A 25,310-nucleotide genomic window follows, 5' to 3' on the forward strand; every position below is an offset into this window, starting at 1 on the left:
AATTTTTTTAAAGGATGATTGCTTCTCACTTATTCACATATCCTAAGCTCCCAGGACAGTCTCTGCCCTGGGCCATTCAGAGTCTAGTTAGGCAAATACATATGTAAATGATATTTACATGGCTGGGTGAGTAGCACCCTTAATGGAGGGTACAAACAAGTACCTCAGGAGCAGAGAGGGAGGAAGGCATTTTCTTTCGAGGGGAGCTGAGAAAAGTTTCCCCCAAAGAGGCAGGAGTTATGGTCCTGACTCCCCGGAGCTGACTTCTTGGTACCTCCACTTGGATTCAGTAATAACAATGGTGATGATAAGGGCACAGATAATCATAACATCAACTATAATTTTTTGAAGACTTTGCAAGCGAAGAACTGTGGTTTGAATAACAGTCTAGTAAAGCTGAGAGAAAACTTAGAAACCGTTCCTTCCGTCTCATCGCTTAACAGGGGGACGTTGTAGTTCAAAGTTCGGAAGGGTGAAGCGGCGGGCCCAAGGTCACACAGAGAGACAGCCAGTGACAGAGCAAGGGACAGAATGCATTTTCAAAACTGCTATTCGTGCGCTTTTCAGGAAGCCATCTTTTTTCCCAGCTATCAGCAGAGGAAACACCGTCCATTTCTCTCTGGTTTACAACTCCTCGTTGAAGACAGATACGATGCCTACGGTGATGCTGGAGGTTCCTTCTTCTCACCACCAGGCCAGAAAGACTATTTCCCACCAGAACAATATCAGAATTAGGCGATGCATCCTCCACCAAGGACGGGCTTTCAAACAGACCAGATGCAACCAATAATGCACTATAATAGCAAGGGTGTGACGGCGATGAGCCTCGGTAAACGAGTAAAATGGTAAAGTATGGTCCCATTCACACAACATGATTTTAATTACACTCAGCATGATTATACATGGGTCCAAGTATGACGAGAAATGAACTCAAAACTAGCCATGAAACTACAATGGTGACCATTGCCCATCCAATATGTGATGTTTTGATTTGCCTCCTTAGAATTTTGGAGAGCTTTGAGAAGATGATTTATTAGATTGCCTTGGCCTGTTAAAAAGTCACATAAGGAGAAATGGGCAGTTAGGCTGTGACTCCTTATCTGACATGCTGGCTGCTGGGCTCCCTGTGACTGCTCGGTCACCCACCCAGGTGCTTTGCCCTGTGCTGAAAAAGCCAAGGTCCCTGCATGGGGCTGGTGGTCTAGTGGGGGAGATATAGACACAAGTGATGCTCTAGCTTGTCCAATTGAAGACCTCATTGATTCTGATATCATGATTTTGTGAGACACTAAGGAAAAACACTGCCAGTTAAGTTATGACACAGGGCCTTGTGATAGTTGTGCACGGTGCATGAACCGGCCATGCCGACCTTCCCCGGCTGGTCATTGCTTTTATTTCTTCTGAGGCATTTGGTGATTCCTCTGGCCTTTAGCTGTTCTTCTTGGCCTGTGCCAGGCAGTCCTTTTGCATAGAGCTTAGTGAAAAACTGAGCAGTTCCCTCTCCCTGGGCACGTAAAGCCCCTGGTGGTTGCTTTATAAGAAAATTTGGAAGTGTGGTCATTTCTGGCTTTATGAATATAAAGGGGAAAACTGCCACTCTGTCTTTGCCTCTCTGTGTAAGTGATAACTCCCATTCCATGAAGAATCATAGTGTATGTAGTGGCAGGGGGCTGGTGAGGCAGGAGAACTGAGGTGGGGGGTAAATGGAGAGGTATCACAGAGGCAGCATCTGTGACCGCCCCACCACGTAGCAGAACCTTCACCACTGAATCAGGGAAGGGAAAGGAGGCCAGGGGTGCCTGGGTGGCTCAGTCAGTTAAGTGTCCGACTTTGGCTCAGGCCATGATCTTGAGGTTCGTGGGTTCGAGCCCCACGTCGGACTCTGTGCTGACAGCTCAGAGCCTGGAGCCTGCTTCGGATTCTGTGTCTCCCTCTGGCTGCCCCTCCCCGGCTCATACTCTGTTTCTCTCTCAAAAATAAATAAACCTTAAAAAAAAAAAAAAAAAAAAAGGAGGCCAAACTCTCAAACTCTCAATGTACTTTCTGGGGGTTAGGGGGTAGGGGTAGGCAGGACCACCAACATAATCTGCAGGGCCTAATGCAAAATGAAAATGTGAGGTCTCTTGTTCCAAAATTAAGGATCAAGATGGCAACAGCAAAATATTAAACAATTGTGGGGTTCTTCTGAGCAGGCTATGTGCCCATGAAGCAGGCCCTGGAGGCAAGTATGCTACTCGTTGGCTCAGGTAAAAAGATTATGCTAAAATGAGATGGGAACACATGTGGCTTTAGATTATCAGGGACAACCTTTCTAGACTCATGTAAATTGGCCTAGAAAACTCAGAGAGGTGGTTAAAATGGAGGTAGAATTTTTTTTCTTTCTAAATTCTATTTCTTAAAAAAATTTTTTTTACTGTAGTAAACTATATATAACATTTGTCGTTTTCACCACTTTTTTATTTAAAAAATTTTTTAAATGCTTATTTATTTTTTGAGAGAGAGAGAGAGAGAGACAGTGTGAGTGGGGGAGGGGCAGAGAGCGGGAGGGAGACACAGAATCCAAAGCAGGCTCCAGGCTCCGAGCTGTCAGCACAGAGCCCGACATGGGGCTCGAACCCACGAACCGTGAGATCATGACCCGAGCCAAAGTCAGATGCTTAACTGAGCCACCCAGGCGCCCCTCATTTTAACCATTTTTAAGTGTACAATTCAGTGGCACTAAAAACAATCATAAAGTTGTGTAACCATGAACACTCTCATACCTACCTTTTTAGCATCCCTAGCAAAAATTCTGTACCCATTAAACAGTAACTCCCTGCTGCCGAGCCCCTAATAACTTCTATTGTACTTTCTGTCTCTGTGAATTTGCCTATTCTAGTTATGGAGGTAGAATTCTTAACTATTACAATTTTTTTTAATGGTTTCCATCCCAAATGGTCGATAACACATGGTGTTTTGAGAGTCCTCGGTCACCCTTACCTGCATATGGATCAAATCTACGGCTGCTGTGCAGTCCATCAGCATGGAGTCGAGGGATGGGTCCATGTACCTGTGTAATTCAGGAGCATTAAGTTCATTCATATGACACAGCCGATGGGCACACCTGGGAGCACATGCTGTCTGAGGTGGTGGCCCCCTATGCTTTAAACGAGCCCCCACTGGGGCACCTGGGTGGCTCGGTTGGGTGAGCATCTGACTTCAGCTCAGGTCATGATCTCACGGTTCATGAGTTTGAGCCCCGAGTTGGGCTCTCTGCTGTCAGCACTGAGCCTGCCTTGGGATCCTCTGTCCCCCTCTCTCTCTCTGCCCCTCCCCCCTCCTCTCTCAAAAATAAATAAACACTGGGGCGCCTGGGTGGCTCAGTCGGTTAAGCGGCCGACTTCGGCTCAGGTCACGATCTCACGGTCCGTGAGTTCGAGCCCCGCGTCGGGCTCTGTGCTGACTGCTCAGAGCCTGGAGCCTGTTTCAGATTCTGAGTCTCCCTCTCTCTCTGACCCTCCCCCGTTCATGCTCTGTCTCTCTCTGTCTCAAAAATAAATAAACGTTAAAAAAAAGTTTGAAAAAACATAATAAACATTAAAAAAATATTTAAACGAGCCCCCCTTTCTAACAGCCCTCTACTCACCTAGCTTTTTCTGTCTCCTACTTTCTTTACACTGTAAGCTCTTGTCTGGTGGGCTCTGAGAGTAAGATGCCAAACAATAAAGCTGTGGGAGAATGGCCCATGGCCCTGTTCACACTCGCCCCACTGTCGGGCCCCAAGTGCGCATGCCCTTTCCCCACCCCATAGTACCTGGTGTCGCCGTTGCCCCAAACCCACACCTGCATCACCACCCTGTACCCAGGCTGCTCTCATCTGTCGCCCGAACTGCTCCCTTTGTCAGGCCCTCCGCGTCAGCCCCGTCCCCTCAATCCCAGGCTCTGCGTTCTAACCTGAGGGCTCTTTCCTGAGTAGCCTGTGGACTGTCGTAGTCCCAGGAGTTAGATCATTCATCTTGCTCCCTTCCACAGCCCGGCCCGTCAGGGGACACCTAGCTTTCATTTCCAGCTCCGTCTCTTACCCACCTTCCTCCGTCGCACTCGACATCCAACCATGTTTTCTCTCCTCTCCTCTGCCTGGAAGACCAGTGCCCTTACCAGCTTCCGTCCCTGCCTCATCTGCCTCTCCTGGGCTCCTCGTGTCCCCCCTCCAGTCCCCACTCCCCACGGTTTCCACTTCATCCTCTATGCTTCCTTAGCACTCCAAAGTCATCCTGACCACTGCTCTCATCAAGTTGATCTTAGCACCAGGTACATAGGGGCTGTGTCCTATTTGGAGTTGCCACTCTGCAAAGTGACTTGCAAACAGCAGGGCTCCGTGTCTGTCTAATGGGCCCAGAATCGCCAGGCTAAACTGAAATCATAGTTCCTGTATGAGCACAGGAGCTGCTAAGAATTGATAGAAACGGTCTGGAAAGGGCGCACCACAGCTGGTCTAAACCAATCTGAGGGCAGAGGTAAGCCGAATCACTGCACTTACGAGAGTGTGGTTAAGAGACCAATGGGATTGGCATGGACTAGGAAAGGATGAAAATGGTACTTGAAGGTCACCTCCCTCCTGGGGGGTGGGGAGAAGCATGCGCAGTTATGTCCGATGTAGCTCATTTGCCCACGTGGCGTAGGCACCCTGTTCTCCGTGACTGACAATAGCAACTGTTGCATCTGAGCTAGAGAGCCCCCGGACCCAGCCCACACTTGGGGCTCTGAGAGGCCAGGGCAGCCTCCCTCTGGTCTGGAAGGAACCGTACCATAATTGGAGAGGTGCACCAGAGAACTCACAGACACAAAAATCCCTAAAACTCTGGCTAATGTTTGCTGGAATGCCTCACCTGCTGGGAATCCCACAGCTCCCGGCAGCCAAGCTGGCCTCCCTGCTCCCACTCAGACTTTTCCTGGACAGATGACCAGGTCCCTTCAGGATCCTACTCCAGGCTCTTCCCCTCGGGTGACCTGACCCTCAGCTCTAACAGCTGGAGTGAGGGCCTCCTTCCTTCCCAGTTCCCATTAGCAAAGGCCATCTGCCTGGATCCGAGATGCTGGTGTGTGAAGGACATTTTATCTTACGCTGATGATCTACTATATACCTATTTTTTTTTAAGTTGTATTTATTTATTTTGAGAGAGCAAGAGAAAGCGTGAGCACAGGAGGGGCAAAGAGAGAGGGAGGGAGAGAATCCCAAGCAGACTCTGTACTGTCCGTGCAGAGCCCAACATCGGGTTTGATCTCAAGAACCACCAGATCATGACCTGAGCTGAAACCAAGAGTCAGAAGTTTAACCGACTGAGCCACCCAGGTGCCCATAGAATATACCTATTTAATGAAGACCTGGGCAAAACCCAATTACCAATTAAGGCTTCAAGGTAAGGGACAGAGTCCTCATGTCTCCTTTGATCTCAAGTTCTCTGGAGAGTCCATGAGCAAAGCAGTCTAAGCCTCAGGGATTCCTGCTGTTATTGTTATTATAATTATTATTATCTTCAATATAACAGTAAGAAACAAGACCAAAATTTGTTGAGCATGTGGGATTACTTTATTTAACCCTCACACTAATCATATGAGCTAGACTCCTGTTATTATTCCCGTTTTACTGAGGCTTAGTGAGCTTGAGTAACTTGGCTAAGGTTATTCAGCTACCCAGTGAGTTGGTTGGGATTTAGACTCACATACTCTGACCCTAGGAACGACCATGCTCAGCCACTTGTTACACTCATCAGCTTCTAGAAGAACAGCTACTCTAGAAACACCTAGATGGAACTGCTAAGGGTTTTTCCTTTTCGCCTTTTTACGGTTCCATCCCACAGATTTTGACAGTTTCTCAGAATACTTTTGAATAGCAGTAGATGAACTTCTAGCCCTGCCAGGAATGTCCTTCCAAAATTCAAAACCACAGACTGGCACTGTAAACAAGGCATCATGAGGTCAAGATAACTACTATTCCTAGATTACAAAATGCCTTTCTTTAATACTCTCTGTGCTCAGATTATAGAATAGCTGGGCTGGGAGAGAGTAAACCAAAGAAGCAACCCAATACAGCCATGGTAATGAACACTGGAGACTACAGATTATAGGATATATGTGGGGCAGGGTGGGGTGAGAGAAGTGTCCTGCTTCTTGTTATTTTCTGTTCGTTCGCTTTCCATAGGGCTTCTTGTTTCTGGGGGAAAGGATAGTATTTTCTGCAAGGTGTTCAGTCAGTCTACGAACATGGCTGGCCCTGGTTTATACGCATTTGTTATTGGAGTCCTTTAAGAATGTAAGCCAAATACTTAAGAGTTCAAATTCACTGCAAGTTGTCTGAGTCCACCCTTTGCCCTTAGGGAACACCACAGTGCAACAGATGAATTGCACCTATTTGTAATCATCAATAAATTCCTTCAATTAGTACAGTTGATAATCCATTCCAAAGCAAGCCCATGACCTGCCATTTCCCATAATTCCTGCTTTGATTCCCACCCCAACAGCACTTGCTTTTCAAGACTTACTTTCAGGGCCACCATCTTCATGACAATATCCCTCAAGTACTTACTGGAGACCAGTGGGAGTTATCTTCAACATCCCATTCTTTAGGACAAATACTCTGGTTCATTCCCCACTCTCCCTTCTTTATTGCTTTCCTCTCAACCTTCCGCAAGCTCCTGGTCCCTCTCTAGCTGTTAGGTGGTGAGCTGATACGGTGAGACTGACAAAATCTCAACGGGAACCGAAAACATCCTCAAATACCTACCATCACCGCAAATGCTTACCACTTCCGGAGTCCAACCTTGCAGTTTTCCATTCCAGCACTTCTGAGACTCACATAAGGGAGTTCAAAGTCCGCCAGTTTTTTCATGACTAGAGAAAGGGGAAAGGGAGTCTTCCTGGTTGAAATGGCACAAACAGTTTACATACAGAGGCTTCGAAATGAGAAAATAAAGCGTTGCCATTGGAAAGAATAAAATCACCCTGATCACATTCTCTCGCATTTGTATGTAATTTTTAACTTTCTGAAATTCATCCAAATGATAAATAGCATTTCACCCTCATAAAACAGCAGCACCGTTGGTAGGGGGTACTTTCCACTGCAATACAGATGAAGAAACCGAGGTCCAGAGAGGTCTAGTGCCTTCGCCAGCGCACCACAGATCTTAGTGGTCAAGCCAACACACAAACCCCTTAACTTCCCACTCAAAACCACTTCCCTGCAGCTTCTTGAGAACATGTGTAAATGGCATTCAGATAATTGATACCATTTCACAACTAAATAGCTTGTAATATCTAGAAATGCACTGTAGAGGAAAGCAAAAGCCATGTGGACCACACTGTCGTCTTTCACTAACTCCTTGCGTTTTTTAAGAATCTGAGAACTTATTTATGGCATCCACATTTTATAGCAAACATTCCTTAACGAGGAGAAGCGATAGCGTGATGGGATGTCCTGACATCCGAAGTCCAGCACTCCAGAGGGAGGCCGGGGCATGGCTGGTGGCCAGCAGCCAGGCCATAAGGGTAAAGGTGAGACAGACATTAGGACTGGGACCAAGGCAGGCACAAGACCAAGTGCAGTTACTGGTAAGGGCCTGACATCTTGCTGTGGTCCATGCTAGCTTTCTGGAGTGGCTCATCCCCAGCTCACCCTGAACACAGACACAACCGCCCATCCCCCAACTTTTGATCCAGGGACTACTGAGAACAGTAGTAGGGACCACGCGTCGCCCCTACTCGGCGGTATCTCCTGCATCCCCTGGGCTGAGCACGTGCCCACACCTGCCCAACCCCATCTCCCAGCTGCCCTGCATTCCTTCTTTCCTTACCAGAGAGCTTGCCCTCTTTGCGAAACCGAATGAGAAAGAGGCCAAAGTAGCCCAAGAGCTCCTGACACAGTCCAATTTTGTGTGACACCACCTTGAGAAATAAACAAAGACAAGAAAAGGGTGGGGGGGGGGGGGAGTTGGGAGAGTGTCCGCCATGCTTACCATGATATGCAGAATTTGAAATTGCCTGTAGGGGCGCCTGGGTGGCTCAGTCGGTTGGGTGTCCGACTTCGGCTCAGATCATGATCTCGCGGTCCGTGAGTTCGAGCCCCGCATCGGGCTCTGGGCTGACAGCTCAGAGCCTGGAGCCTGTCTCAGATTCTGTGTCTCCCTCTCTCTCTGACCCTCCCCTGCTCATGCTCTGTCTCCCTCTGTCTCAAAAATAAATAAATGTTAAAAAAAAAAAAAAAGAAATTGCCTGTAAACATCAATAGAAAGTGCTTTAATGGGCTGCAGATATTAAAAGGAATCTTCTCCAGGGGCGCCTGGGTGTCTCAGTCGGTTAAGCGGCTGACTCTTGGTTTTGGCTCAGATCAAGATCTCGTGGTTTTGTGGGTTCAAGACCCGCAACAGGCTCTGTGCTGGCAGCTCAGAACCTGCTTAGGATTCTGTCTCCCTTTCTCTCTCTGCCCCTCCCCCAAGTACACTCGCTCTCGAAAATAAATAAATAAAAACTTTTAAAAAAAGGGAATCTTTTCTGAATCTAAAAATGATAACATTGATTTTAGAAAATTTAGAAATCAAAAAAATTAGAGTGAAGAAAATAAAAATCAGCTCCAACACTATGGACATGAACCTGGCCTCCGCTGAGGCTGGTTGTCCCACCTGGGACAGGGATGTATCTCCCAGATAGTTTGGTCGTTATAATCCACCGGAGGGCACCAGCCATTCTCCACGAACATCTGTCCTTCTGTGATACCTGCCCCTGGGGCCCTCACCCCAATTTACCTTCCTGCGGGCTGGATTCTCAGAGAAGGGACGTTTCCCGCCAACTGGCTGCCATAGAAAAGTTTACAAGCTACTGGCCACCTTTGCCCGCCCCCCGCCCCGGCCCCCTTCTGTCTGGCGCCTCCTGTGACGGTCAAGTCTAATTTACACGCCATTTGCTCAGCGCAACCTCGGATCCCAGGCACAGGCTGCTCTCCTTTCCTATTCCTTCCTGACCTTTACATCAAACGGCTTTCATTTCAACACCCACGGTTTCATTTCTACCAGCGGGTCATGAGGCTGTAACGTCATAATGTTTTATATTCACTCACCTTTCCTTAGCAGGAATGTCCATGCTACCACAGATTCTCCCCTTCCTCACCCACCCTCGCCCCCCACTTAAGCCTGGGCTGCAGCGTGACTTCTTTGCTTGCACACTCTGAATTCACTAGATCACCTCTGCAACACTCGAGGATTTCACCTCCACAGCCAGGGGTGTGAGCTGATGCTTTAACCATGGCTCTGGGTTCTCAAGGTGGCAGTCGTACAAACACCAGGCTCCAAGGGGGCACTTTTCTTGTCAGAGATCTGTAAAGTGCCTCATGAGGCAGTCTTACTAGGTGCATGATATGAGTGGGTGTGCTCGGCATAGCTTTGAAAATAAGGCAGGGCCTGGGAATGTTTTACGACATTCACTCAAGGCGCATCCCCGTTCGCCTGCTTCCTATCTCACCCTTCCCCATGCCCTTGCAGACACCCCACACCAAACACAGCGCCCCTGTGTGTGCAAGGGTGAGTGTGTGCTGGTAAGTAACAGATTGCAAAGACATCTTTTCCTAGAGGATGAGCCACGTCCCTTCAGACTGATTACTCTCTTCTCGGATCCGTTCAGGGAAAACAGCAAGCTTACATGCTAGGGCAGATAAAGGAGTAGGGAAAAGAATGGAGAAGGCTTTTTCATTTATAAGGACATAAACACACATACCTTCTTTCGAGAGGAGTAAGCATGGACAAAAAAGAGACACAATGATATTGTCTTCTTAGCAAACGTTAAGGAGATTTCAAAACAGAAGCACCATCAGCAAAACCACGTTAGCACAAATGTGTAAAACCCCCAAAAGAGATTTTATCTTGTTGCTGGTCCTTAAGAAACCCAGCAGGATGGCAGGGAGGTGGAGGGTGGAGGAAAGTATGCTTGAGGAGATGTAAACAATGATTTTTTTTAAGGTTTTTTTGGGGGGCGGGGAAAGAGAGAACAAGTGGAGGAGGGGCGGCGGGGCGGGGGGGTGGTTGTCGGGCAGAGGATCCAAAGCAGGCTCTGGGCTGACAGCAGAGAGCCTGACACAGGGCTTGAACCCATGAACCATGAGATCATGACCAGAGCCGAAGTCGGACACTTCACCGAGTCACTCAGGCCCCCCCACCACCACCACAAAAATGATTCTCAATTACAAAATTTAAATTATATTTTTATGCAAGCTGGAGAATCTCCCAGCCCCTGGAAGAGAAGTCACATGTCTGCCTGGCCAACTGCTCGCTTTGGTACCTGCTCACCTCCAGGTAAACTTACTTGATGCTAATGGTGTCAGTGTCTGGGGTTTGAATGTCTCACAAGTCGGTGTGATTAGAACAGGGAAGGTATAATTGTCTGAGATCACGAACGTACGTTGTTAAACTTCTGCTCCTTGTTACAGGAGAAACTGAGCAAAAAAGATAGTATTGTGGAACCATAGACTTACTGCCCTCCTCCTTCGCTATGTCAGCCTCCCCCTGTGCAGGTCCTGGGAAGGCAATTTACGGAACCATGTTTTTGTGTTTGGGGGGCTTTGGGGGATAAATCCCCTGAGGCATTAAGCAGCAAGGGCCTTTGATGCTTTTTTAGAGATATCACTCTGGAAGCCAGGATAGAAGGTTGGCAAGACTGGAAGCAGGGACTAGTTTGGAGGCTGCTATCGAAATCTAGCTGAGAAATGAGGGCTCAAACTAGGATAAGGATGGAAAGGAGGAAATGGGGAGACAGGATTTATCAGGAGAAAGATTTGGGGCATAAGATTAGTAGGATTTGGGAGTCAGGGGGTGACGGAGAGGGACCCTAGGGTAACTTCTCAATGGATGGCCTCAGCAATGAGGTGGCTGCAGATCTCATTCAACGAGGCCAGCATACAGGAGCCTAAAAAGGTTGTGTGCAGTGACTTTCATAGGAAGGAAGGTCAAAAATGATCACTCTTGGGCAGAGCAAAGACCCCAGAGAAGGGATGTTTCCTAGCCTGGGGACAAAACTGCTCTTTGGAGGCCAGGAGGGCATGGGCCTTCTTGAACCTCCAGGCTGGAAAGAGGAGCCGTGTTTCAGGGAGGAGGCTTCCCCACCCCATGGTCTCAGGTAAAGGTGGGCTTGAGGGCTGGGAGCCCAACAGGGATGGCTCGTTTCCTACCTAGAAGGTGTCAGGTACCATGTCCCCAGCACAAGAACATTCTGTCCTTGGGAAGGCCCGTAGAAACTTTCTCACTTCCACCTGTTTATAAGTTTATATTTTCCCGCACATACTTCTCTAGAGGATTAGAACTAACACCCTCCAAAGAAAAAGGACCTGGGAGCAGTATGCGGGTGTGAGAAGCTGGTGTTCCCTTGAAACCCAGGGTAGGGAGGAAAGGCCCCAGGGACAGAGCTGGTATTAGCTACATCTAAAGACGGGGCGGACAGTCTCTGAGTCTTGTCTTCAGAGTCCACACAGAACCAGCTTAAACTCAGGTCTGGCCCTCTGGATGCAGAATTAGACCTGCTGGAGTTTTGGTTTCCTGTGGGACAGGAGGGACAATTACTCCAGCCTTCGAGAAATCTGCTGTCACTCTGCCAGAACCTGTCACCAGCCTACCTGGATACAGCCTGTTTCAGACTCATCTGGACTCCACTCCCCTTCCCGCTCCCAACCATGAGGGCATCCCATAATAAAGCACTTGGCATATCTCCAGGGCACATCTTTGGCTGAGTCCCAGAAAACTGACAGCCGTATTAGGAAGGGCCTAAAAGATGTCTGGGAAGTTGATGCCCACGGGGAGAGTAAAACCAAAGATGCCCGGGAGGATAAGTTGTAGCTCAGATTCCTTGGTCAGTCTCCCAGAAAATCCAGCGTCTCTACAGATACATCATCCAGAGTAAAATGATAGGCAGGAAGCTTCTGGAAGGTAACCTTATCCTAGTCCCTGACCTCAAACAGAATGATTCCTGAATTCAGTTCTGGAGCTGGAGTTGAGACAAAGTTTACCTCTAGAACTCTTTCAGCAGTATCTGATGTTAGAATTTCGATTTGAATATTCCTTCCATCAGGCAGAAATATATCCAGAGCCGCTGTCTTGATCGTGATGCTAAATGTGTCCTGCAAGCAAAGGGAAAGCACAGTGAGCCCCCCAAGTCCCTTCAATGGGGTACACGGAGCAGGAAAAGTCAGTAGCTTCCTCTATTTGGACCCTCAGGGCATACATTACCCAGAAACACACAGAGCTGACTGCAGAGATTTGGGGGATGGTGTTTTGATGGATGTGCTGGGGTGAGGAGGGGTGTGGAGGGGCCGAGACAAAGCAATGACATGCCGCTTGAATAATTTTCAAATAAACAACAAGGCATCCATTTTAGGGAAAAAAAGCTTTTGATAAAATCCACCTGACCCTGGGGAATCTGATTTTAATTTTCACTTTGAATATTTCCAGGTATCCCTAAAAGTCCCATAAAAGTCTTCTGAATGGAGGCGCCTGGGGGGCTCAGTTGGTTAAGCGTCTGACTCTTGATTTCGGCTCAGGTCATGACCTCATGGTTTGTGGGTTCGAGCCTCGCACTGGGCTCTTCACTGACAGTGTGGAACCTGCTTGGAATTCTCTCTCTCTCCCTCTCTCTCTGCCCCTCCCTTGCTCACTCACTCTGTCTCAAAATAAACAAATAAACTTTAAAAAAAATTAAAAAAAAAAAGTCTTCTGAATGAAGAATCATGTCACTATCAGGTGAGTAAGCATCCACCTGAGGGCCAGCACTCCCAGCTCAGCCCTACTTTGCTAACATTTATGCATTCTGCAAGGGGATACCTATGTGCTAGAGACTACTGCAAATCTGGGGACCTGTGAAGTTCTTGGATGAAATGTTCTGGAATGTCAAGGATAGGCTAGAGACACTGGAAAGCCTTCAGAGTGGAGGAAAGTGTGAAGCTGGAGTTGATGTTCAGTGACCACAGAGCGGGGGACCCCAGGAGGAGGCACGGCCAGTGGCCGCTCAGCTGAGCCTCGTGGGGCAGTTGCATCTGGCAGAAGGCTGTTTTTAGCACCTCCCAAATGGGATGCTGTTGGTCCGCAGGACTGCCTCATCTCTGGGAGGCTGATTCAGGGCAGAGCCTCTCTCATCCCAACTCTACAACAGGATTAAACCCGAATGCACCAACACATTCACTGTAGGCAAGGAGCTCACTTCTCTCCTAGGCATTGAGAATGGCAGTGGTTACGTATTCTCCTGGGGAGAACGGAGACAAGAGTCACTCAAATCATTTTCTGTGTCCTAAGCCTACTATACAAGTCAGAATATTAGTAATACAGAGGGGTGGAGGGTAATCTCTTCTTAGTGCCAAGACAATGTGCACCCAGCCTAGGTTACCGCCTTCCTGGTACCAGGCGGGGAGAGAAGAACCAAATGGCCAATTGTAAGATTGTTTGCAGATCACAGAATTGGGCTCAGGCAAGCTGACCAAGTGGGACCTTTCCCCTCAACAGGCAACACCTCCCTTTTCCTCACCCTCCCTACATCCACAGATAACATTTCAGGTTTTACAGGCTCCTGGGAGACTCAGCACAACTGCATTGCCCAGGTACCTCAGCCGGCCAGCTACATTAGCGACAGGCTCATTTTTCTTAATTTTGTTATCAAAGGGCAAGCTTTGTCTTTAAATTTTAATGACCCACCTGCCTCCCCCGCCCGCCGCCGCCCACCATGTGTTATAATTACTAAGTTTCTCTGATTCTGAATCTAAATACTTTAGAAGAGAAAATCTGCTATTTTCCAAATTCAAAGGGTTGCCCCCCCACGTTTATGAATATCTACACATTTAGGCAGCATGTATACATAGTATATCATTTATGAATAAATATGCATATGTTTATTATGTACAAATATATTGATAACGCGTGATACTCATAATTGTGCTCTGTGCCAACGGCTTCACATAGGGTAACTCATCTAACTCTTGTAGCAATGCCTTGAGACAGATACGCGTATTAATCCCCCTTCGTCAGATGAGTAAAAGTTCACGAAGGTTAAGTAACTTGCCGGAGGACACTTTGCTAGGGAATGGCAGAGGCAGGATTCCAGACCAGCTCCACGTGACTCTAGGCCTGGGATCTAAATAAGGGACCCAAGAATTCCCAACAATAGGCCTCCCATCCAGCACTGCTATGGCGTCCCCTGAATGCCTGTGCTGAGACCCTCACCTCCAGTGTGATGGGATGCGCAGAAGGGGCCTTTGGGAAGTGATTAGAGCTGGACGAGGTTGTGTCCCTCATGATGGAACTACTGCCCTTTTGAGAAGGGACAGCAGAGGGCCTGTTCTCTTTCCATGTGTACACAAAGAGGACGCAGATTTCTCATAGTTCCAGGAATTTCTATGAAGCCGCCCTGCATTTTATAATGTCCGATACAAATGGAATAACTCTAGCACTTTTTTGACTCTCAAAGTGTCCAAATTTGGATAAGTTACATGAGTACCATGTCGCCACCCTCTACACCAGCATGAGGTGCCATGGTATGCTGCCTCCCTCCGCATGCAATAGGTTTCTGTCTGTGTGACAGGAATTTGTCACTTTTCAAACAGTCCTGTGGCTCCTCCCTGTCAGAACTGGGCTCTGAGTCAGCAAACGCGGATCCTCTTACCAGGTTTTTCCTCCAAGAGTCTGGTGCCAGGACCGTCCGCTTCCCGGCATCCTTTGAGAATCACTCCAAGTTCTTCCACAAAATGTCAGAACGCCTGGTTTCCCTGCACCATAGCACAGGCCCTGAGCTCCCACACAACCTCAGGCCACACTTCCGTCACCTCTGCTTTCCAGGGGACCTTTGGAAGATTTCCCTAGTTCCCCTGTAGTCATGATAACTGATTGATGATGAAACACAGCAGGGTCCCCAAGACTCCATATTTAGCTGAGATACAGGTAGTCAGGGGTAATGGGTTCCCCCAGAATAATTGCTGCAAATAGTCCCTTTCTAGGAACACCTTTGCTTAGATGTTGGTTCTTGTGTTCTGGGGCCTATAATCACAAACATCTCTTACCTCAGGGGAAAAACACTCACAAAATGAATGAAAAGAATTTTATTGCTTTTTGGTAAGATTCTAAAGGAAAGCCTAGCATTAATTTTTATTATCACAGTGCAACTCCCAACTCAGACCAAACTGCAGACTGGTAAGATAGCTAAATTACATAAACAGCTAAAATGAAATAAATGCATACCTTTATTAAATTCCTCCACAAAAGTGAGAAAGATTGGATTGGGAGAGCAGGTCAGATTATAGATGCCCTGAAGTCAGACACTTGAGGATTTTATTAAAAAGGCAGGGGCGCCTGGATGGCTCAGTCGGTTAAGCGGCCGACTTCAGCTCAGGTCACGATCTCACCGTCCGTGAGTTCGAGTCCCGCATCGGGCTCTGGGCTGATGGCTCAGAGCCTGGAGCCTGCTTCCGATTCTGTGTCTCCCTCTCTCTCTCACCCTCCCCCATTCATGCTCTGTCTCTCTCTGTCTCAAAAATAAATAAACATTAAAAAAAAATTTTTTTTAAAAGGCAAAAGGAAGGGGGCACCTGGGTGGCTAAGTCGGTTGAGCGTCCAACTTTGGCTCAGGTCGTGATCTCACAGTTCGTGAGTTTGAGCCCCACATCGGGCTCGCTGCTGTCAGCACAGAGCCTATTTCAGATCCTCTGTACCCCCGCAACCCCCCACCCATCCCCTGCTTGTGTTCTCTCTCTCTCTCTCAAAAATAAATAAACCTTTAAAAAAAAAAGTCAGAAGAAAGCAGAAGGATGGAAACGGAGTGATGGAAAGATTTTGTCTGGTAGTGTGGTGAAAATGGGCAGGAAGAGAGACTGGAGGGTAGGGGACACTCAGAGGTGGCCGCAATAATCTGCTCACAGGTACCAAGGGACTTGGCTGGAGCATGTGAAGAAATGGGTTCTAAGCCCAGCGGCTACACCTGCCCCATGTGACCTTAGGTAAGCCTGAAGAGGCTATTTGCCCCCTGTATTCCTCATTCCTTCTGCTCTAAAATAAGGACGGTAATAGTGCCCACCTCACAGGGCTGCGGTCAAGATTCAAGGAAGCAACATGTGGAAGTTGGAACGGCATTCGCTGCAAACACTCAAATGGCAGCTGTGTTGTTCTGTTATTGTTAGAAGAAATGAGGAGGAAGTTACTTACCTTTGATTAGAAGTAGTGCCAATAAATAAGATATAAAGGATTCAAGAAAATACTCAGGAAGATATTTTAACATTCACATCGAAGCAAGGAACGTCTGAGTTGTGTCAATTTTACATCTTACACAATCTCTTGACTCTATCTACTTTTCTTCTCCGCTGCCAGCCCCTTAGACCCAACTCACACCTCTTCTCCCTCGGCTCCTGTGATGGCCTCCTTGCTTCCATTCTTACCCTACTACAAAGCACTCGCCACATGGAGCCAGAGAGATATTTTAAAATGCAAATCTAAAAATGTCCTTCCCTCGCCTAAAACGCTCCAACGTCCTTACGTTGTTCACAGAGGGCGGCTATGCTCGCCACTATACGACCCATGCTGGCCTTACACTGCCCACAGGACACTCCAGGGAAAAACACAATTTCTCTCTACTCATACCGCTTCTGACACTATCTGGAGTTAGGACAGACCCCACAGGTTAAGGGCTCAGTGCCACAAGACTTCCTCTCCCCAGTTTCAGGTGGCAGTCGCAAATCTAGGCCTCCCACACTTCTGGCCAACTGGCTAGAAATCAGGAGTGCCCACAACACCCTCCTCAGGATGTAGTTTTCTAGAATGGCTCACAGAACGCAGGAAAGCTCCTTTTACCTACTATTGCCCACTTATTAGAAAGGAAACGACCCACAATCAGCCAAATGGAAGAGGTGCCTAGGGCAAGGTATGTGGAAAGGAGCACAGAGCTTCCATGCCCTTTCCAGGCACACTGAGCATGTTCACCAGCTCCAAAGCTCTCTAAACCCCACAGTTTAGGGACTTTTATGGAGACTTTATCACATAGGCTTTATCACGTGTGATTATTAACTCAATTTCCCTGCGCTTCTCCCCTGTAGACCAGGGGTGGGGCTGGAAATCCCAACCCTGTAACTATGCTTTCCACCAATCCCCATCTTGAAGCTACCTAGGAGCCCCCAGCCACCAGTCTTCTCATTAGCAAGCAACAAGACACAGTGATCTTTCCAGAGATTCTAGAGGCTTATAATATCGGAAGCTTTGTGTAAGGCACTCCGATTACCCCCAACACTCAAGAAATTACAAAGGTTTTGGGACGCCTAGGTGGCTCAGTCGATTAAGCGTCTGACTCTTGATTTTGGCTCAGATCATGATCTCACGGTTTGTGAGATCAAGCCCCACGTCGGGCTCTGTGCTGTCAGCACACTGGGAAGATGAATCCCCATAATATTTGGCTTTGAAAACCATAGGGGCCTAACTTCACGAGTTCTTATCACTCGTGGGGCTTTTAACACTTGAAACTTTACAAATCAGCGGGCTTGGCTCTGGGGGAGCCAGAGGATGATGGAAACTAAATCCTGGCCCTTAAAGAAACAGCATAATATACTGCCCTGCTGAGATACAGCACAGAAGCAGCGTTTGAAAAACACCTGGGTGTACGGGAGAGAGATGTGTTTGTTAATCTTCGTGCCTGCGCTGGAGGGGACTTTGGGAGACTTGTCCAAGAAACAAAGAGGCTGGCAGGCACCATTTCCCTTCCCTCTCCCCCAGCCAAGATACACAGATACCTGCAGGAATAAGCTCAGCACAAATACTCTCTACCTAGCTTACTAGCAGCGTGCCTCCCCACATTCTCCTGCAGACCTGCCCCCTCCACCCTGACCTCCTCCTGAAGCAGACCAGCACAAACCTTTCTAACACTGTGCACCCCGTCCCCGTGTTCTCCTGTAGACTCACACTTTCCAGCATATTCTCCGTAGTCCATTCCAAGCGGCACACCAAGCATGGCAGTGTGCAACCACCCCTGACAAGGGTCAGCACCATCTCAATTTGACCCCCCCCCCCAAGTTGCACTGCAGTCCCAGCAGCGCGATGGTGGCAGACAACGGGCCCTGACTGCAGATCCTGCCCACCAATGAAAGCTCTCAGGGGACAATCGCAGGGAGAATGCTCTGCAGTCTCGTGCCACCACAGCTCTGGCAAGTGCTTGGCCTGAGCCAACTGAAGCCCAAGGCGACCCCAGACTGGCCCAGTAACAACACAGAGATCAAACCCTGCCCACAACAGGCAAAGAGAGCCATTACAGACAACTGTACTGAAGGCTAACGTGGCTCAGCCACAACAGTAGGGTGCACATCACACACAAGAGATATCCCTGACACACGAGGTTCAGGTGAACAGGGAACATTGCACTGCAGAGCACTACAGGACCTCTTCTTCATAATGTCACTACTTTCGAGAGCAGATGTAGTTGACTTTCTGAACACACGGAAACAGGCCCAGAGAGTTCATAAAATGAAGAGACAGAGGGAAATGTCCCGAATGAAACAGACAAGGACAAAATCACATCCAGAGAGCTAAAAGAAATAGAGGTAAGTAAAATGCCTGGTAGCAAATTTAAAGTAATGGTCCTAACGATACTCAATGGACTTGAGAAAAGCATGGAGGACCACAGTAAGACCCTTGACAAAGAGTGAGAAAATGTACAAAAGAACCAACCAGAGAAGAACAACTCAGTAACTGAAATTAAAAATACTCTAGAGGAAATAAACAGTAGACTAGAGGAAGCAAAAGAATGGATCAGTGACCTGGAGGACAGAGTAATGGAAAGCAATCAAGCTGAACAGGAAAGAGAGAAAATATAATAAAAAATGAAAATAGATTAAGCGAACTCAGCATATCATCAAGCATAATAACATTGACATTATAGGGATCCCAGAAGGAGGAGAGAGTAAAAAGGGGCAGAAAAATTATTTGAAGAAATAATAGCTGAAAACTTCCCAAATATGGGGAAGGAAACAGACATCCAGATGCGGAGGCACAGAGAGCCCCCAACAAAAATCAACCCAAGGAGGTCCACACCAAGACACGTAGTAATTAAAATTAAAAAGTAGTCATAAAGAGAGAATTTTAAAGGCAGCAAGAGAAGAGAAGATAGTTACATAAAAGGGAAACCCCACAAAGCTATCAGCTGATTTTTCAGCAGAAACTTTACAGGCCAGAAGGGAGTGGCATAATGTATTATTAGTGCTGAAATGGAAAAATCTGCAACCAAGAATACTCTGTCTAGCAAGGTTATCATTTAGAATAGAAGAAGAGAGAGTTTTTCAGACAAGCAAAAGTTAAAGGAATTCATGACCATTACACCAGCCTGAAAAGAAATGTTAAAGTGGACTCTTTGAGTGGAAACAGAAGACCACAAGCAGAAATGATAAAACTAGGAAGCACAAAAGCAGTAAAACCAACTATATTTATAAAAATAAGTCAATGGATTCATAAACTAAAAGCATGTGAAATATGACACCATATACCTAAAATGTGGGAGACAGAGGAGTAACAATTTAGTGCTTTTAGAATGGGTTCAAACTTAAACAACCATTAATTTAACATAGACTACTACATGTGTAAGATGTTATATAGGAACATAATGGTAACCACAATTTAAAAGCTAGTAATAGGCAAAAAATAAAGAAAAAGGAGGCCAAGTATATCACTAAAGAAGGTCAGTAAACTAGGAGAAACTAAGAGAAGAAAGAACAGAGAAGAACTACAAAAACAACCATAACACAAGTAACAAAATAGCAGTCAGTATATAGCTATCAATAATGACTTTGAATGTAAATGGATTAAATGCTCCAATCAAAAGACTCAGAATGATAGAATGGATAAAAAAAATAAGACCCATCTATGCTGCCTATAAGAAACTCATTTCAGACCTAAAGACACGTACAGATTGAAAATGAAGGGACAGGGGCGCCTGGGTGGCTCAGTCGGTTGGGCAGCCGACTTTGGCTCAGGTCATGATCTCGCGGTCCGTGAGTTCGAGCCCCGCGTCGGGCTCTGTGCTGATGGCACAGCTGATGGCACAAAAAAACAGCCTGGAGCCTGTTTCGGATTCTGTGTCTCCCTCTCTCTGACCCTCCCCCATTCATGCTCTGTCTCTCTCTGTCTCAAAAATAAATAAACGTTAAAAAAAAAATTAAAAAAAAAAGAAAATGAAGGGACAGAGACACATTATCATGCAAATGGAAGTGAAAAGAAAGCTGGGGTAACAATACTTATACGAGACAAAACAAATCAAAGACCGTAACAAGAGACAAAGAAGGACACTACGTAATCATAAAGAGAACAACAAGAAGATATAACAAGTGTAAATACTTATGCCCCCAACATGAAAACACCCAAATACATAAAGTAGCTAATAACAAACATAAAGGAAGTAATTGATAGTAATACAATAATAGTATTGTATATAGAGGACTTTCATACCCTATTTACATGAATTGATAGGATTATGTAAACAGAAAATCAATAAGGAAACAGTGCCTTTGAATGACACATTGGATCCAATGGATCTAGCAGATATATTCAGAATATTCCATCCTAAAACAGCAGAATACACATTGTTTTCAAGTGCACATGGAACATTCTCTAGAATAGGTGACATGTTAGGCCACAAAAGAGGTCGCAACAAATTCAAAATGATCAAAGTCATACCATGCATCTTTTCCAACCACAATCCTGTGAAACTAGAAACCAACCACAAGAAAAAATCTGAAAAGAATACAAATACATGGAGACTAAATAACATGCTACTAAACAATGAGTGGTTCAACCAGGAAATCAAAGATGAAAACAAAAAATACATGGAGACAAATGAAAATGAAAATTCAATAGTCCAAAATCTTTGGGATACAGAAAAAGCTGTTCTAAGAGGAAAGTTTATAGCCATACAGGTCTCCCTCAAGAAACAAGAAAAATCTCAATAAACAACCTAACCATTACACCTAAAGGGTCTAGGAAAAGAAGAACAAAACCCAAAACCCGAAAGCAGTGGAAGAAAGGAAATAATAAAGTTTACAGCAGAAATAAATGAAATGGAAACTTAAAAAAAAAAAAAAAGATAGAAAAGATCAATGAAACCAGAAGCTGGTTCTTTCAAAGATCAATAAAATTGATAAATCTTTAGCCAGACTCAGAGAGAGAAGACAGACTCAAAATCAGAAAAGAAATAGGAAAAATAACCAACATCACAGAAATACAAAGAATTATAAGAGAATAGTAGGAAAAATCATATGCCAACAAATTTGACAACCTAGAAGAAATAGATAAATTGCTAGAAACATATAACTTCCCAAAACTGAATCAGGAAGAAAGAAAATTTGAACAGACTGATTACCATTAATGAAACTGAATCAGTAAACAAACCAGCAAACCAAAAAAAGCCCTCCCCCAAACCAAAAATCCAGGGCCAGATGACTTCACTCGATCTTAGTCAAAAGGCCGAGAAGCAATTGGGCCAGATGACTTCATAGACAAATTCTGCCAAATAGTTAAAGAAGAGTTAATATCTATTCTTCTCAAACTAATCCAAAAAATAGAAGAGGAAGGAAAGCTTCCAGCTTCATTCAATGAGGCCAGCATTACCCTGATACTAAAACCAGATAAAGACTCCACTAAAAAAGAAAACAATATCCCTGACGAACACAGAGGCAAAAAATCCTCAACAAAATATTAGCAAACCAAATTCAACAATACATTAAAAAAAAATCATTCATCACAGTCAAGTGGAATTTATTCCTGGGATGCAAGGGTGGTTCAATATTAGCAAATCATCCAATGTGATACATTACATCAATAAGAGGGTAAAAAAAAATGATCGTTTCAACAGGTGCATAAAAGGCATTTGACAAAGTACAACACCCATGCATGATAAAAACTCTCAACAAAGTAGGCTTAGAGGAAACACACCTCAACATAATAAAGACCACATAAGAAAAACCCACAGCAAACATCATACTCAATGGTGAAAAACTGAGAGCTTTTCCTCTAAGATCAGAAACAAAACAAGGATGTACACTATTGTTTAACATAGTACTGGAAGTCCTAGTTACAGCAATCACACAAGCGGAAGGAATAAAAGGCATCCAAATTGGTAAGGAAGAAGTAAAACTTTGACTATTTGTAGATGACACATTGCTAAACAGAGGAAACCCAAAAGACTCCATGAAAAAACTACCCAAACTGACAAATTTTCAGCAAGGTCACAGGACACGAGATCAATATACAGAAATCCACTCTATTTCTATATGCTAATAATGAAGTAGCTGAAAGAGAAATGAAGAAAGCAGTTCCATTTACAATTGCACCAAAAAAATAACAAAATACCAAGGAATAAATTTAACCAAGGAGGTGAAAGACCTATATTCTGAAAACTATAAAACACTGATGAAAGAAGTTGAAGATGACACAAATGGAAAGATATTCCATGCTCATGTATTGAAAGAACAAATACTGTTAAAATGTCCATACTGCCCAAAGTAATATACTGATTTAATGTAACCCCTATCAAAATACTGACAGCATTTTTCACAGAAGTAGAACAAAAATCCTAAAATTTCTTTTTTTTCAAAAATTTCTAAATGTTTATTTATTTTTGAGAGACAGAGCACGAGCAGGGGAGGGGCAGAGAGAGAGGGAGACACAGAATCCAAAGCAGGCTCCATCCAGGCTCTGAGCTGTCAGCACTGAGTCCAACGCGGGGCTCAAACTCATGAGCTGTGAGATCATGACCTGAGCTGAAGTTGGACGCTTAACAGCCTGAGCCACCCAGGTGCCTCCAAAATCCTAAAATTTCTATGGAACCACAAAAGACCCCAAATAGCCAAAACTATCCGGAGAAAGAACAGAGTTGGAGATATCACTATTCCAGATTTCAAGATATACTATAAAGCTGTAGTAATCAAAACAGTACAATATTGGCCCCAAAACGGACACACAGATCAAAGGAATGCACTAAACAGCCCAGAAAATAAAACCACAATTATACGGTCAATAATCTTTAACAAAAGAGGCAAGAATATGTAATGGAAAAAAGTCTCTTTAACAAACGGTTTTGGGAAAGCTGGAAAGCTACATGTAAAAGAATGAAGTTGGACCACACACAAAAGTAAACTCAAAATGGATTAAGGACCTAAATATGAGACCTGAAACCATAAAAATATACATATACACAAAATACACAAAAATGTCATTGGTATTTTGATAGGGATTACATTAAATCTATAGACTGCTTCAGGTAGTATGGATATTTTAACAATTTATTTTCTTCCAGTACATGAGCACGGAATATCCTTGTATTTGTTTATGACGTCTTTAGTATCTTTCACCAGTGTTTTATAGTCTTCAGAGCACAGGTCTTTCACCTCCTTAGTTAAGTTTATTCCTAGGTATTTGATTACGTTTTGGTTCAAGGACCACCCAACTCTTTGCCATTGGTTAGAATCAGACACACTGGTGGCCACTGGCCCACAATCTCCCTCCTTTTTTCTCCAACATGTTCTACCAGTCGCCTCGGCCAACAGGGTTCTGATTCACACTCTCCTTCAACTTCTCCACTTTCCCCAAGACTCTAACCACATTTACCTCCTTCCTCATTCCCACCGGTTGACCTCACCTTCTACAAGTCATAGAAGAAACATCAAGAGGGGACCCACTCTACTCCTAATCACACACCTCGGACTGTGCCTGTAGTCATGCCCAGTGTCTCTCCTTGCCTCACATTCAGTGTGAGAGGCGTCCTTCCTCTGCTCAAGCCCAGTCTGTGCTGGGTCCTCCTTCCTTTAGTACTTGGTGCCATTCATTATTGAGGCCAACCCCACCCGCTCCCATTTTCAAACCCCTTCTCTAGTGGTTACTCCCCACTAGCAGGCAAACCTACTCAAGTCTCTTTGATCTTTTTTTTTTTTTTCCTCATCTATTTATTTTAGAGAGAGAGAGAGCATGCGAGTGGGGGAGAGGAGCAGAGGGAAAGAGAGAAAGAATCTTAAGCAGGTTCCAACTCAGCACAGAGCCCAACTTGGCCTCTACCCCACAACTGTGGGATCATGACCTGAACCGAAATCAAGAGCTGGACATTCAACTGACTGGGCCACCGCCCAGGCACCCCATGTCCCTGTCATCTTAAACAGAAACACAGAGACTCTGGGTGGATCACCACCAAGAAAAAAAAAGGGGGGGGGGGTTCCCATGGGAGAAATATCTCTTTTCAGCACTTCCATGGGCTTTGGAAGAGTCATATGTTTAAAGAAAACTAAGTATTTTTTTTTCTTTTACATGATGCCATTTTAACTCCAGGAAAAATAAGAGTTTTCAAGAAAGTAAAAGTAATTATGAACATTACTTGTTCAGTAGTAAGAAATCTGTACATGTTATAGGGATCAAACTGCTAAGAATTTAATTTTTTTAAAGAGTTTCATAACAAAATTGGGGTGAAGGAAATGGAAGAAGGTGATATAAGAAAGCGGCAATCCTCACCCTCCATCACAGTCAGCAGATTATGTCTACAAGTTGAAGAACAAGAGAAAGTTAGAGATGTATCTCATTAACCCCCAGGTTTTTAAATACCTGAAGAAAAAACTAAAAGATTTGAAAGTCACCGCTTCTGAAGAGCAGGAGAAGCTTATGTTCTTCTAATCTGTTTTAGTGCCATTTTACTTTGGAAACCACAAGCACATCTTGCTTTGATTAAAGAAAAACGAACATGTTATGACAATATGGCAAAGAGGAGAAACAATGGCAGTAAGAAACCTTCATATTATGAGATACAAGCAAGTGCACAACAGGTGACACGTTTTAGATTCGGAGCGGTGACCAGGAGGAATTTGGCTCTCTTTGTGGTATTTGAATTTTGCCAGAACATATATAATTAATAAAATGTAAGAGCAATACAAAAACACAATCAGAGGGGGAAAGGCCAACTTCGTGGATTTGGGATGTAAAAAATAAAACCTTACCTAGGCTGTCATCTTGATCTAGGGTGGATCAGGAATCAAAATACACAGTTCATGCTGCAAAATCAAATGCACTTGTCTTTTTTTTTAATTTTTTTTTTTTTCAACGTTTTTTTTTTTTATTTATTTTTGGGACAGAGAGAGACAGAGCATGAACGGGGGAGGGTCAGAGAGAGAGGGAGACACAGAATCGGAAACAGGCTCCAGGCTCCGAGCCATCAGCCCAGAGCCTGACGCGGGGCTCGAACTCACGGACCACGAGATCGTGACCTGGCTGAAGTCGGACGCTTAACCAACTGCGCCACCCAGGCGCCCCATCAAATGC

The 25,310-nt window shown here is 45.3% G+C and overlaps 1 protein-coding gene across 2 annotated transcripts in view; it reads right to left on the reverse strand.

Annotated features, from left to right (window-relative positions):
- The window catches only part of SNX31 (sorting nexin 31), a 71,404-nt gene that overhangs the window by 25,697 nt on the left and 20,397 nt on the right, over window positions 1–25,310 (reverse strand). For both annotated transcript variants that reach the window (XM_058698700.1, XM_058698699.1), the window contains exons 5-8: window positions 12,020–12,130; window positions 7,830–7,920; window positions 6,783–6,870; window positions 2,980–3,049 (exon numbers count right to left, since the gene is read on the reverse strand). In XM_058698700.1, the coding sequence (XP_058554683.1) occupies window positions 2,980–3,049; window positions 6,783–6,870; window positions 7,830–7,920; window positions 12,020–12,130 (360 nt within the window). The remainder of the gene's footprint in view (window positions 1–2,979; window positions 3,050–6,782; window positions 6,871–7,829; window positions 7,921–12,019; window positions 12,131–25,310) is intronic.

The sequence above is a fragment of the Neofelis nebulosa genome, chromosome 14, assembly GCF_028018385.1.
Source record: "Neofelis nebulosa isolate mNeoNeb1 chromosome 14, mNeoNeb1.pri, whole genome shotgun sequence".
In the NCBI taxonomy this organism is placed as follows: Eukaryota; Metazoa; Chordata; class Mammalia; order Carnivora; family Felidae; genus Neofelis; species Neofelis nebulosa.